The sequence below is a fragment of the Corylus avellana genome, chromosome ca3 (genome assembly GCF_901000735.1).
Source record: "Corylus avellana chromosome ca3, CavTom2PMs-1.0".
In the NCBI taxonomy this organism is placed as follows: domain Eukaryota; kingdom Viridiplantae; phylum Streptophyta; class Magnoliopsida; order Fagales; family Betulaceae; genus Corylus; species Corylus avellana.
The window spans coordinates 39,739,320-39,755,195 of NC_081543.1; the positions used below are offsets into that span (position 1 = coordinate 39,739,320).

At 35.8% G+C, this 15,876-nt stretch overlaps 1 protein-coding gene across 1 annotated transcript; it reads right to left on the bottom strand.

The window, feature by feature from the left end:
• Positions 1 to 523: 523 nt before the first annotated feature.
• LOC132176246 (scarecrow-like protein 18) lies at positions 524 to 2,915 on the bottom strand. The gene has a single exon (XM_059588397.1). The coding sequence runs from the start codon at positions 2,579 to 2,581 to the stop codon at positions 1,184 to 1,186; it is 1,398 nt and encodes a 465-aa protein (XP_059444380.1). The 5' UTR covers positions 2,582 to 2,915; the 3' UTR covers positions 524 to 1,183.
• Positions 2,916 to 15,876: the final 12,961 nt, after the last annotated feature.

Consider the following 15,876-nt stretch of genomic DNA (forward strand, 5'->3'; position numbering starts at 1 on the left):
AAAGAGACAAGAGTAAGACATAAGTGGTCCTTGGAAAAACACAGGACACGAGAGATCCCTAGCTAGCAGCAGGAGGGGTTTTCAAGATGGTCCTAGAGGAGGCAAGCTGAGCATGAAAACCTACATTTTGAGAACTTTGATGGTTTTGTTGAGGGGACAGAAGGCAGAAATTAGGAAATAACTGGTGCAACATTAATAGACAGAAACAGGTATATGCGGGTACTAAATTAATGATACATGGTGCTAAAAACAAGAACCCTCATGCATATCCCTAATTCTTGAAAGCACACAAATATATATTGAAGTAGACAATGGAATTTTGGGGAACAAGAGTGGGATTATCGGCAAAGACACTTTTTCTTGTTGCGCTTATTTTATTAAGAGAGGAGAAGAAGATAGTGCATATATATATATATATATATATATATATGATAAATAATAAATAGCCCCAACCAAGCGAAGCTTTATTAGAATATCAAGTCCAAGAAGAAAATTAAGCCAGCACACCGATACAAAGAGACAAACAACCCTCTAGAGGAAGATAGTGCTTGAAATTGAATATAGTATATATAGAGAATTAAATATACGCCACTTAGCAATAATTGTCTTCCAAAAAGCCTAAGAGGAATTGGTTACAGAAATAATTAATTAAAGCCCAAAAAGATCATATAGAAAGATACAATTAAAGAGATTTAAAGGCGACAAAAGCAAACGATATTTCAAAGACAACTATAACATACAAGATTCATCAGTTTCAGTACCCAAGAAAGAACCAACCTCAGAATTGAAGCATATATGGTGAAGCGATCGAACTAAGGTGATGGAAGGCTAGCTGTTAATTTCGTTATGATCTGTTTATTTTCATGCAAAGTAGAGATTAACAAGGCGCCCAAATGCCCATGCAAGTTTACCGACCAAGGCTAGCTAGTAAGGGGAGAGAGAGAGAGAGAGAGAGAGAGAGGAAACTTAGATTTGGGATGGGTTATATATAGCAGCTATATTAGGCACCGCACTTTTAACTGACATTGCTTGTTTGTTGATTATATATATATGTGGGTGAAGATTAATTTAATGATGGAAGCAAAAGATCAAAGCGAGAGATATGTAGAAGAAGGCCTTCATTCCTGGATGTTTATTGGGTTGGGAATTACGGGATTGATCAAGAGCTAGCTAGCTATAGACTTCAGTGCCAGGAAGATACTGAGAAAAGAGCTCGATTCCGCCAACCGAGGAATAAAGAATCGTTGCGAATCTGGAGCTGGTAACCCTCAGAAGGATAGTGGAGCCTGAGGAGGAGTTTGGCCTGTGAGAGGGCAAAGGGGCTCAAGGGAACATTGGAAAAGCCTGAGCTCCGAAGCATCACCTCCCACGACTCGTACCTTTCGTGGCGTTCTCTTCTTCTGTTTCCCTCTGCTGCCACGATGTCCATGATCTCTCTTCCGAACCAAACTTGCTCCACACTGAGCCTCTCCCTGCTGTTGGGGGGCAACGTGGCCTCCAGGGAGTCGAAGACGGCCGTATAGTGGTCCAAGGCCTCCACGAATCTCTGCAAGAAGAGAGGGTGGTTGTGGTTGGCCTCTCTCTCGGCGATGGTAACCACCTTGGGATTCAAGGCCTTGATTTTATGGAGGAAGAGGCGTAGGGAACGGGTGTCGTCCTTAAGGAGCTTGTGTAGATAAAGCACGCAGTTGACGGCAAGGGCTTCATCAGGGAGGAGGGCAAGCGCGGGAGGAATAACAGGCCATGGGTCGTGGTCGTAGTCGTTGCCGAGGAGGAGAAGCGGATGGAACTGGAATCTGAGGCCGAGGGACTGAGCGAAGGTCAGAAGGCGATCGCCAGTTCGATGGAGGATGTCTAGATCGTGGCCTGTGGCAGTAATGCGAAGCATGGGAGGAGGGTAGGAGCGCTCGGCAAGCGCCTGCATCAGCGGAGGCCATTGCAGGCCGTGCATGATGTCAAAGTCAAGGATGTGGATGGCCTGCTGCCCTTCGTCTATGGCTTCCAAGATGGCTTGGTTGGCTGTCAGATGGCTGAACCTCACGAATGGGGTTATTTGGTTTAACGATAGATAGCATGACTGAAGAGCCTTCTCTGCTGCAGGCTCTGTGTCGGCATTCATAATAATATTATTGTTAGCTGTAGTAGCAGCAGTAACCGGCGCAGGAGGAATCATCATCATCATCCTCATCGTGGGTGCTGATGCTGCACCGGTGGTGATGGTGGCCATGGTCGCAGTACTACTACTACTGGCACCAGTAGCACCTACGCAGCAATTATTGAGGCGGAGGGAGAGGGCTTTTCCAAACTGGTGGACCAACCTCTCGGTGGAGTCCCCATAAGGGGACGAGCTACTGGACAAAATGGATACGAGGCGGTGAGCAGCGGATAAATCGGACCTAGATATGAGCTCAGCGCAACGAATGAGTAATTGGCGCATGTGGATTGCATTTGGCAGTGCTGAGGTAAAACCCCCTCGAGATGGTTCGGGAATAAGCTGGTGGCCGTGGTATTGCAGATCTGAGCTGGGGTCCTCTTCTTCTTGTAGATCATGATTGGAAGAATTGAATGATGCCATGAACATATTATCTGATCGATCGCCGACTAATTAATTAGCTCTCCACAAGTGTATATATTATGGGCAGGCGCAGTCCTAGCAGTGGCAATACTAGCTAGTACCAGGTACACCTATTTATATCTTGGGGGAGTCCCATATATATCAGTAAGAAACAGCAAGGAACTGAGAATAGCTAGGGTTGGAGAGAAAGGGACATTCACGTGTATTCTCTTTCTCTCTCTCCCCCTCTCCCTCTCAGTTCCTCCGGTGAAAATGAAAATGGAAATGGAAATATCAATATCAATATCAATACGAATACGACAAGATAAAAGAAGAAGGCCAGGACATCTGGGGGGAAGTTCGCATTTCTTTGCTTTAACGTGATATAAATGATCGAAGATGATGATGAAGCGGTTTTCTGTGACAGAACATTAATGTCTGCCAGGAACAGAGAAGAACTGAAATACTTGTAGTGGTTAGTAATAGTAGCAGGACTGTTCCTCCTCCCACTACGACAAACATATAGTATATTTATTATATAAATAAATAAATAAATAAGCAATTAATAGCAAACCGATGCTGGTGTAAAGAAGCCGGCAAAGTCAACTGAACCCGGTCCAGCTCCCTACTCTCTAGAATTTGGTTTTGCTACTGTTATATCCATGTCCATTGCTGGGAGAAATCATGATTATCACTTGTTCACTCGGGCAGCTTCGCTTTGCTATTCGGATTCTTTGAATTTTGAGTTCGAGCAGCCAAGAAAGTTGTACAATTAATATATATATATATATATATATAATCTTGGGTACTGCTCTGTAATTGACCTTTTGGCTTGAATAATTTATATAATTGCAACTTTTATTAAGTGTCATTTTAGACCTTTTCATCAAGATTTGCAATTTTTTGGCTGAAAAATAAAATGAATTACAACTTATTTCTAAAACTTAAGTTAATAGAAAATAGTTGATTTACTCATTTAATTAATATTTTAACACTCTTTCGTGTGTGGATTCAAATTAAAGACATTTTCTTTAATATCATTTTAAATCACAAGCTATCTTAAAACCTTAAGCCAATAAAAAATTGTTGATTTAATCATTAATTAATATTTGATGTGGACCAAGTTGTGTTTGATTTCATGAAAAAGTCAGGAGGAGACGTTGGCGTTTGAACGAGAACGCAGCTTTTCATTTTACTTTTATTTTTTTAGTAAGTTCACAACTTGTTTACTATATAAACCAAATAAGGATACTTAAACCGCAAGTTATGTTGTATTTTCATCAGCTTTCAGTAAGAAACACCCTAAGATTGAGTTTCCTTCTATTTTCCAGTCAAATCATTGAGTTTTCGATCTTGATTTATATCGAAGAGTTGTGATTCTTGTAATTGTTAATTTTGCCACCTACTATACTCACTTAGCATCAATTAGTATCAAAAACCAGCTACTTTCCTGCTATGGTAAGCAGAGGAAAACATGAAGGAAGACATGCAATCATTGACGATGTGTCTGAATGCAATGAGAGGTAGCAAGTGATAAACAGCTAGAGGTGAGATTTCAACGGAAGGAGCACTAGACTAGCTGCTTGCTGCCTTGACTAAAGCTAGCAAGTCTTAAACCTATCTGCCAAAATCTATTTCATGTGGAGGAAGAAAATGAATTTGTTGAGTGATTTTTTTAGTAGATGGAGACTTCCTACCGATTTACGACATCTATCCTAACAAAGATGATCTATTGGAGGTAAATTTTTCAGTTGATACTATAAAAATTATGGAAGATAATGATATTCACTTTAATTATGTTAGAAGAAAGTCAAAAGAGTGAGGCATCTCAAATGAGTCTTGAGAAAATTAATTTTGTTGATTTTTTTGGTAATGAAAATTTTCTATCAAGTTTTTCTAAACAAATTTGTCCGTAGGCAAATCTAATTTTTAGTGGGCAAGAAGTAATTAATCATTTTTGGAAGAAAAAAAATTCATGGAGAGTAAATTTATGCAAATAAATCAAGAGTTTGTGAAGATTAATTTATCTCAAGTTGGTGCTATGAACTTCAGATATACTATTCATAGTCATGTTGTAATGGGTTGCAAGTCATTTCTACTTTGGTATCAAGTTGTTTTGTTATTGAGAAGTACGGGAATTCGAAGAGAATGATGCATACAAGATTACGAGTCATACAAGGAGAGAAGAAGAGAGATTCGAATTAGTGACCACAATATCATGAGGCGTGATCCCCAGCCGATTGAGCTACTCATTGGGGACGTATTAATGATGTATCTTAAAATATTGATATATACAACTTTTATATACTTTTTAAAGTTAAATTCTATATTTTTGTTTAGTTGAAAATAATATGTAATTTAGTTATAACATTAAAAAATATTTCTGTAATTAAATACAACAAATATAGAACATAATATAAGATAATATTATAAATCATAGACTTATCAGTAAATTTATATTTATATTTTTTTCTCATTCTACCCATATATATATTAATTAAATTTGTGACTTAAATTTTTATATTAACTAGGGAAAAATTTACTTTACCTCCTTGAAGTTTGATGTGTTTATCAATTTGAACCCTAATATTTAAAAATTTATAATGTACCTCATAATGTTTCAAAAATTTGCAATTAACACCCTTTGTTACTAATTGCCATCTAAGTAGACGGAAATGACATCACGTGTATCTCACGTGGGATTTTTATGATGCATCTTCCAATTTTGCACCCAACCTAACTAGTAAAATGACGTAATTGCCCTCATTAAAACTCAGCACTTGTTTTGATTTTTTTCTCGTCAACCCCTTTTGAACCCCTTGTGGGTGTTGTGTGGGTGTTGGAGTGAAAAAGAAAATGAGCCAATGCCTCTCACTTGCTCCTATGCCAGCAATTTCTATGTATTTAGACGGCAATTAGTAAATGAGGGTGTTAATTGAAATTTTTTGAAACATTAGGGGAGTACATTGCAAATTTTTAAACATTGGGGTTCAAATTGAAAAACACCTCAAACTTCAAGGGTGTAAAGTGAATTTTCCCCTATTAACTAATATATATAACCCTTAGACATTCATAATTTTGATTATTTCTGATTTTTAAATCACAAAATCTAGTTTTAAGGGGTAGTTCAATCAGCAGTGGACCATGCCTCATGAAGTGGAGGTCACTAGTTCGAATCCATCTTCCCCTTCCCTTGCGTGGATATGTAAAAAATAAAAAAAATAAAAAAATAAAATAAAATCACAAGATCTAGTAATATTCAGTAGGAATAAGCACAACAAAGCTGATTCCCAATTCCTATTCCTAGCTAGCAAATGTGACATGGAGACTTTTTTATCTCTGGATATTAGGGTTGGGCAAAATATCCAGAGATAAAAAACTGACCATTGTTGGTCGGTATTTGAGAAACTGCCGGCCTCCTGTCTCCCTTCGAAATCCTCGCCTCTTTGAAACTCAATTCCTTGCACATTACAACTTTGTGACGTAAAATTCCTTGCGTAGGGTTTTTCGATTCCGTTCAGTCCTTCCTCAAAACTGATCTGCACAATCACTATCCTCAGAGGCTTTGAGTCATTGTCTCAGCCAAAGGCTACGAAATGAAGAACCATAAGGTCTACGCTCTCTCTCTCTCTCTCTCTCTCTCTCTCTCTCTCTCCAGTTTATGTTGAAATTAACGATTCATGGTAAACAAATGAAAAAAAAAAATGGAGCTATTATGTTAAATTAAATGTTCATACGTCCAATAATTGAATTTGAGTTTTGTGAAACTCAAACCTACGAAACAAATCCATGATGGCAATTAGGATTTCAAATGCCGTAGAATTTGCATTTCCAATTGAAATTTGGGGGAGCAACAGCGAATCGAACTCCTCAGCTAGTAGTCATTAATTGGTGTCGGTGCAATTTGACAATCATGCACCAATGACACTTGATAGTTCGATCATTGAAAATTAAATAAGTAAAGGGTAAATTAGACTTTTTCCAACATAAACTTCAACTTAGTATGATCACTTAATAAAAAAAATAAATAAATAAATCTTCAACTCAAAATCTTTTTATACATATATGGGAACAAATATAAAAAAGTCTCATCAACTAACAACCGTTTTCAAAAGAGACATGATGTTTAAAGTGTGTTAATATGGTCCATCAAACTACTAACCTGTGTCAAAAAAGTCACTCCGTTAGTTACCTTATCAATTTGGATGGAAAAGTGGTTCTGTGCCTTGCATGTGACCATTTTTTTTTTTTTTTTGTCATTCTTTTTAAAATGCCCTTTTTTCTTAAGAAACTAAAAAATTAATTTAAAAAACTAACATTTAAAAATAAAAATAAAAATAATCCAAAGGTGCCGGGTGGCTAAATCATCCCTCGCATGAAGATGGAATCATGTATCTTTTATAACCAAATCTTAGATACAGTGGCGGAGCCAGACAATCTATATTGGGGTGTCGCTAAAATTTTTTCTACCCTAAAAATTTGGTAATTCACATAATATATACATCACAAAAAAATATCTATAAAAATTCATAAATATATGCTCAAATTAATATATTAGAAATGTAACATATCGGCACTATATATATCAAAAAGACAAATACCAAAAAAAAAAAAAAAGTGTCTAGAACTACACTTTACAGTCTCTTAGAAGTACAAAATCATCAAGTATCAAATTTAAATTGAAACTCTCAGCAAGTTAAATCAATCAATTCATAAACCTAAAGTTTATTCATGAACCTAAAATTTTCAAGTTAAATCACGACCTCGTAAGAGACAATCAAAGTTTATAAACATTAAACAACAAAATAAACAATCATATGAATATTATAGTTTACCATACATATGTATTAGATAAGGATTTTTTTTTTTTTTTGGGTTACCATACATATGTATTAAGTTTAGGCATTATTAAAGTTTACCATACATAGTAGCATCCTTGGAATATATATATTTTTTTTTAATTTTTGGGGGGAAAAGAAAAAAATTAGATCTCAGGGCACCCCGAAACACCTATGTGGCTCCGCCACTGCCTAGATACAAGTCATTATGAGGATCTGCTTGTAAAACAAAGGTATATTGAACCTGGTACGCGCGTCAAAAACCATTACCTTTTTCTGGGAAACCTTACTTTGGATTTGGAGCTGAGATGCTAAGTTCTCCCGCTTAAAAATAAATAAATAAAAAAAAAAAAAATTGATTGCCGAAATGGAAATACCGAAAACAGCACCAACCGTTCAAGAACGATCCACTCCCGTGCAGAGAATCTTTATATATATATATATATATATAGGAATAGGAGAGGGTGTAATATTATGTCTGCAGGTAGGAGCAAGTCTTAATAACTTTTCTGGAGCTTTCAATGGAAACACCTCCCTCCATCTCCATGTATCTTCTCATGTGTTCCTTCCATAATATTTAAATTAATAGCTTCAGCGATAATTAATTTTCATTAGGATGATTTTCTGTAAAGCTGGTCGAGTAAAGGCGGTGAGCTAGCTCCAAATATAATGTACATCACCATGCATGCTTGCCTACGCGTAATTAGGATCAAGTATCAACTGTCCGAATTTTGACCTGGGATTTTCTGATAATTTAACAAGTACGAAATATGGTGTGTTATATAGTAAAATATGTTAGAAAAAGGATGGGAAAAAAGAAAAGAGAAATGATAAAAGTCATTTTCTCAACCATCTTTCACACATCTCAAATAATGAATGAATGAATTTATCATTTAATTTTTATAGAATTTACATGAGTTTACAAATTTAATTGTGATAAATTTATTACATTTAAAAGTTAAAAAAGATAATTGAGATAATAATGTATATAAAAAAATAAATGCTAATATCTCATCAACTCTATCAACCCTAGAGTGTAGGAGGTTTAGAGAGAGAGGGAAGAGTAAAAAAAGGGAATGCTGGGCCCTGGAGCAGTTTCTTACTTTCTTCCCTGCTACAGCAAAAATTACACGCAAAGCCTTAAATGTGGAATTTCACTTTTACATTATATTCGCTTAACGCTGACACTCGTTTTCCCTTGTTTGTCTCTCTTTGTTGGATTCTCTGGGACATTGGGCATGGGTGGCTTTTCATTTCAATTTTCAGAAGATAGGAAAGGAAATAGGAATGAGATGGACAAGGGAAAAACTGACTTACTGACCACGTGGAGAAGGGAACAACGGCAGTGCGACTGCTGGTTGGCCTAGCTAGGCATATATACTCTTTCTATATATTATGCAGAAGGAAAATTAAAAAGACAAAAAGTTTGGATTAGAAGGTAGCTTTGAAAATTGAGAAACCCATAAACCCTAGGCCTGTGCTCAGTGCCTGGCTGCTGGACATGGCCGAGCGGGTATCAATAATTAATGCTTTATATTGTTTAGGGTTCTTTCCTGGCCGGGTACTGATATGTAATCAGAGCTCAACTTACTTGCAGAAAACCCCACCTCTCCCTCTTTTGCTGCCAGCGGTACCTACACAGAATCAGAAATGATGGATGATTAACACAAGCAATCAAGTCCTCTTACAACTCCTTTTGTCCACGCACGTGCGCGTAAATGGCTGCTCTTTTCTTTTTTTCTCTCTTAAGGACCAATTACAATTTACAAGCACAGGTAGGGCAAGCTTGTCCTGCGCCATGAGAATTTAGGGCAACAATGAATTATTATGAATCACACAGAGTTGCTGGAGTGAACTTACAATATTGCAGAACTTCGCCAGGCTAGGCATCAACCAACCATCCATATATGACTACCATAAATAAAATAAAATAAAATAAAATGTTGATATTTCACATTAATTTCTTAAGATAAATGATAAATGCATAACTTTGACCTAATTTTTCTCTTATTTTTTATTTTAAAAAAGTAAAATATAAAATATAAATTGTTTTTGAAACAATAACATCCTATGTAATCCTTTTTTAATTCGGTATTTTTTTTAAAAAAAAATTATATTTTTCTTCATAAAAATTGTCTTTTTTTTTATATAATTTTTTTTTTAAAAAAAAATGGTCATTGTTATAAAGAAAAGGACCATTAAAAAAAGAAAAGAAAAAAATACCAAATAAAAAAGAACCGTATAAGATGTTATTGCTTCAAAAAAAAATTAAATTTTTTTTTTTCTTTTTTGTAAAAAAAGACCACATAAAAAATAAAAAATAAAAAAAAATAAAAAATTGAACAAAAATTATGTCTTTATCATCTCTCTTATGTTAATTGTTTCCTCCAGTACTTTTTTGTGTTTCTTAGAATTTAGGATTATCCGATAAAGGCGCGCGTACGTCGTAGTTACCTATAAATAACTAGCAAACCACTACAATCAATTTGCTTGCCAATCGAGCTGGCTAATAATGATGATAACGATGATAGGAATATTTCAGGTCTCTCTCTCTTCCCCCTACCCTCTCTATGTCCAAATCTGTAAACAGATCAATGAGAGGTCAGGAAGATCCCTTGTCTGCTTGCACAAGACAATAGATATTTCATATCCGCAGCTTTTTCTCTCCAAACTTTCACTCTTACATACGGATATTTATGTAAAGCACAGTAACGCAGAAAGGCACTTATTGCACTCATATAATTCCCCATGAATTTCAATCATCGCAAAAGTATTGAATTTATATATTATCTTGAATTTTGGAATCAGCGAGTGTTTTTAGTCAACCAATTCCCTTTTGTGTCGGGATGGGGATTTTTAACTTCTATTATATATATATATATATATATATTTTTTTTTTTTTTACAAAAATGTTCAATTTGGAAGAAATGTTTTTAAGTCATTCTAATAAATGTCAGCTTTTTTAACATGTTTGGATTTCTACTAATTTTTTTAACATGTTTGAATTTCTAAATTAGTAGAAGTAGAGTTAATAACTATCAAGAGTGTTAAAGAAAATATGTGTCTTTTACATATTAGACGATACTTGACATTTATTTGAGTGAATTTAAAGAAATTCTTTTTTTTTTTTTTTTTTTCATTTACATTATATCATGCCAAAAACAGAGAGAACAAAAGCACAACAAAATGATATATATATACAAAATGATATATATATATATATATATATATATATATATATATATATATAGTTGATGCATGCTTTTTTCTCAACAATTTTCGTTTGGTGTGATCTTCGCGTTCTTCGAAGCGTCTGTGATCATCAATCTTCGGGCTCCTACAAAATAATAAGAGCGTCAAAGGGGTCTTCAGGGAAGGCTCCGTAGACCCTCCGATGCTTAAGTTAGCAGTCGTACATGGGGTCTAAATGTAGCCAGAGCTAGCTATGCATTGAGAAAATAAATGATCAATCCCTTTTACCTATGTCTTGAGTTCTCTTTTCTAAGGTTTTATCTCTGTAACTTCTTCCTTCAGATGATTGAAGAATCATTTGAAATAGTGGGGAGATAATGTGAAGTAGTTGAGATAACGTAGGACTTTATGGGATAATGTAAGACCTTATGAGATAATTAAGGGTTGTTGAGAGATAGTGGGACCCATAGTGGATTTTATCCATAACAGTTACCCCCGATTCCCATGGCTGACTTGTCCAGCTGGTCGAGCATCAAGAATCTTATGCATATTTGCGACCGAAGCCCTAGAGCTCCCGAAGCTGGCCTTTATGTTTTGTAATTATATACTTGGAATAATACGACTTTTTGGGTTGATCAAATCGCTAGTCATTTCATTTGCTTGCAATGATATTATTTATGCATCACTCCTAGCAATCTTGATAGTAATTTATGAATTACCTGTGATTGCTCGGTAGAGTACTTTTGGCCAAGTGTTAGGCCTCAGGAAATGTTTAACCTTTTTTGAACACACCTTTTTTTGAAAGATTTACGTTCTTGATAGGTTATTTTTTCTGAGGCTGTTTAACCTTTTTCGAACACACCTTCTTTAAAGGATTTATGTTCTTGACAAGTTAGACTTGGAAAGGTGCCTTAGTTATGTTTCTCGAGTTTGATCTCGGGAAAGCTCTTTGGCAGTGTCTCCTTTAAACTTGGGAAAACTTCGAATGTATTTCCTTTTGGACTCGGGAAAACTTCGATTGTACTTCCCTTTTGACTTGGGAAAACTTCGGTTGTTTTTCTCAAAAGAGAATGAGTTATAGTCTCTTCGACTGTGTTCCTCGCAAATGTCCTCGGGAAAGCGCCTCGAGTATCTCACCAAGTTGTTCTCAGGGAATGTCTCTCGGCTATGTTCCACCAAGGAGCCTCTTTTGATTGAAGTGTCGAGCCGCTCACTCCTATTATGCTGCCATGATTTCTTGGGGCTAGTCCTGCTTCTTCTATAGCATGTCAAGGTGTAGCTTGAGGCTTTCATTATTGCACTTGAGCCGAAACGCTTCTCGATCCAACCCTGGTTGGGATGACTGCCTTATTTGCGCTCACCAAGCCGTTTCTTCAAATTCCATAGATGATCTTCAAACTAGATACCCCCCATTCTTGGATATGTGACTCTCGGGATCCTTTTGTTCGGATTCCTAGGAAATCTTGGGATCACGTGAACTTTTGGCAAGATCCGGCGATAGTGAGCGAGGGTAAGGCGATTATGGACTCAGTAGGGAGCAGCGAAGCTCAGCGAAGCTTGGCCTTGGAGTGGCGACGCGATGTTCGGCCATGGAGAGGCGAAGTGATGCTCGGTTGTATGAGGCTATACGCTCTTTGATCACGTTCTTGTAAGCCACCAAAAGCAAGTTCCGCTTCTTGGAAATGAGCTCCCTTTGTCCACCATGATACCCTATAAATTGTGAAATGGCTTTTTATGAGCTCAATATTTAGAGCAATAAGGAAGCTCAGTTTCTTCGCATCTTAGGATGGAACTCCTTGGATTTTTTGCTTCTCGAATTTGCTCCTCGGATTTTTGACTCATAAATTTCTCCTCGGACTCGAAATTTTTCTTTGAAAAATTTCTAAGTTTGTCTCAGAAGTTCATTCTCGGACTCGGAATTTTTCTTCTTTGGAAAATTTTTCTGAGTTTGTCTCGGAATTTTTCTGAATTTTTTTATGACATTTGCTCATCTTTGTGCCAAAAGTGGCTGGGCACAAAGGTGAGCAAATGTCAGCCTAACTGTTGGGCCATGGATCAGCTCATAATGCCCAACGGGTCCCAAACCCGACTTAAGCAAGACATCATACCCGACAAGGCCTCGGACAAACTTTCCCCGAGGAGGTTTAATAAACCGAGGAGACCTCGAACAAGAGTCCGAGACTACTCCTCGGTAGGAGTCGGATGTCGAACCCGAGACTCAACTCCTTAGAGGTAAAGTCAAGAGCCAATGGTAGATCAGTCATTTTACAACTAAGAATATGCCAACATTCAAACTAACACAAGTGATCATTATCTCACCTTCGAAAAAGATCTCTACAGCATAGATAACCGCCCCTACATAAATGGGATAAGTAGCTATTCAAATTCAAAAGGTTATCTCATTCAAACTGAAACCTTATCACTTGTCCTAGGATTCCTACCCTTATCAAATAACTGCGAAACATATATCAAGGGATAGGAATCCCGAGACGTGCGGGAAGCAAACTCTACTCTATACCTATAAATATAAGTCTCAATTTCAATCAAAGGTAAGCGCAATCCTAGTCTTGAAACTTTGGTTCCTTAAACATTCTTTCCTCACATTCTGACTTAGGCATCGGAGCTCCCCCGCCGGGACACCATCGGGGGCTCTAATCCTGTTTGTTCTTTGTATCTAGCTTGAAGCATCCTCGAAGTTGTCGACACCTCTTCCAGGCGTGCCATGTCATCATCTCGAAAAACTGTGTATCACCATATATATATATATTTCCATTTGGAATTCAGTAAACGCTATTATCATAAAATTTTCAGAATCCACTCATAACTCTCAATACCCCAATTTTTAAAATTAATATGATATAATATACATGATAAATTATAGGGAACACTTTACTTACCCTCTTGAATTATCATCCCTTTTGCAATGTACCTCATAAAATTTAAAATTTCTCAATTTATTGTATCAAACTTTTAATTTTTTTCAATATCCCTTTCTTTTAGGATTTTCCATTAAATGTCAACAAAATTTCCAAAATACCCCATTTTTTAAAAAAATATTTAAATTCTTTTGCAAAGATTGAGACATGAGTATTTTTGCAAATATCATTAAATTCGGACCAACGCCTTAATTATTGCAATTTTTCTTTTTCTCTAAAACAAATGAAGGTATTTTGGAAAAAGTTCACATGGGTGAAACAACAAACAATTAAAAGATGGATATACTAAAGGGGTGAAAAGACCGGCGGTTAATAACCGCCCGCTAACCGCTAACCGTTTTTGGAAGTTGTTAGTGGTGTTTTCAAAACCACTAAGCGCTATATATATATATATATATATATATATATATATATATATATATATATTACTTATTAAGTAACATTAGTGAATATATATTAATTGTATATAATTTATTTAATATACAATAAAAATATATTGTTTGTATGTTATATAATGTAATATTAAGTTTTTAAAAATATGAGTTGGGCATGAAGCTAAGAACACTGACGCATGAGGAGTGAGGTTTTCAATTTGCCTATTGGCATTGTCCCAGACTCCCACAGAACCACATGGATAACTACAAGTGTTTTCAATTGCCTCTTGTTTGTCCCACATCCAAAAAAAACCACCACTTCCACCTTCACTCATCTATATAAAGCACATGTCATTCCCTAATCTTCTAAATATTGCCTTAGTTAAGCATTTAAGTTGGGTGAGGCAAGAGCTTAGCTTTGAGTACTCGACTTGCCTGCCAGGCGATCTTAGCTAGCCAAGGAGAATGGCGAGTCGAGCCGAGCACAAATTTTTTAATTTTTTTTTTCTTTAAAAAAGGGTTAACTACTAACCATCGGTTAACGGCCTAGGCGGTTAGCGGAGGTGGTTACAATTAGCGGTTTTAGCCAATAACCGCTAACTGTAACCACTTTTTCACCCCTATACTAAATTGAGAGAAGTTGAACTTTAAGAAAATATTACAAAAGTGATGGCAATTGAAGAGGGTTGAGTGACATAGATTTTTTATTTTTTATTTTTAAATAGTAAATTATACATAGATTGCAAAAGAAACTTTATAAAAATAATGTTATTACAATTTAAAAGGAAAAAAAAAATACAGCAAAGGAATCTCCACTTTTAACTCATTCCCACACGGTACCAAACAATTATAAAGAAGGATAATACGCGTGAGATGACAGCAGCAAAAGCACACCAAAAGACTATAATTTACACAAAGTTTGCTTTCCAGGGTCTGTTTATATAAGAAACATATTACAAACGATTTTCATAAGACCCTCATAGCATTCTCATTAGTCTTACTGGCTAAAATAACTAAAATAGAAAAATATAATGTATATTTATTTTTTTAAAGCACTTCAGCAGTCTCACTATTTTAGTTATTAATTTCTCTATTTATATATATATTTGTCTTATTCTAGCGGTCATATTTTTAAATTTTATGTTTTCGTTGCCGTCATATTTTTAAATATTTGTTTTATTCTAATGGTCATATTTTTTTTTAATAATAATATTAAAAAAAAAATTTCTTCATGGTCATAATTTTTTTAAAATGTCATATGTGCTCTCAGTTCTCGTCAAATGGTTCAGACTGCAGAGAAATGAACGTTTGCCTTTAAGTGTGCAAAAGAATTTTTTTTTAAAAAAAAAAAAGAAAGAAAAAAAAAAACAGAAAAGAAAAAAGAGAGCAATTTTACTATTTTTTATTCGTTTGATAAGCGAAAAATGACTAGAATTCACCCACTTTTGGTGAATACTAACAAAAATCACCATTTTGCTTAATTAGTAGGATCGGTTTAAATATTCTAAGCATAAGGTGTGTACGTTATGCAAAAGAGTATTTGCCACATCATCGGCGTGTTTACTATTCAAGCATGTCAGAGTCTCAAAAACACTAATGAATTTTAAGGGACAGATTTAGCGAGTATATTGCGCGTCCATAGTTCTTTGGATGCCTCAATGTGGGCTCAGTAGAATTATGCATTTACGCTACTTAGATGAGTGCATACTGAAAATTAGACTCGATGCGAGCGAGCAATAAGATTTACGTTCTGTAGCAGTTTTTGTTTGTCTTTTCTCTAAATTTGCTTTCAGCGAAATAGAAGGTAATTTTTTTTTGGTTTTGATTTCTTTTAGTCGTTTTCTTTACACAAAACCTTAAGCCTAACGATCTTAAATACCTAATCTTAGATGTGACAGGAGTGGCTCTACCACCCCGAAAATTAATGGGGGGTGGTTGAGCCATGCCCGAGTGATTTTTGGGGGTGGCCGAGCCACAGGGCG

Excerpts from the sequence above, each read along its gene's own strand:
- LOC132176246 (XM_059588397.1), bottom strand. The coding sequence starts at position 2,581 with ATGTTCATGGCATCATTCAATTCTTCCAATCATGATCTACAAGAAGAA.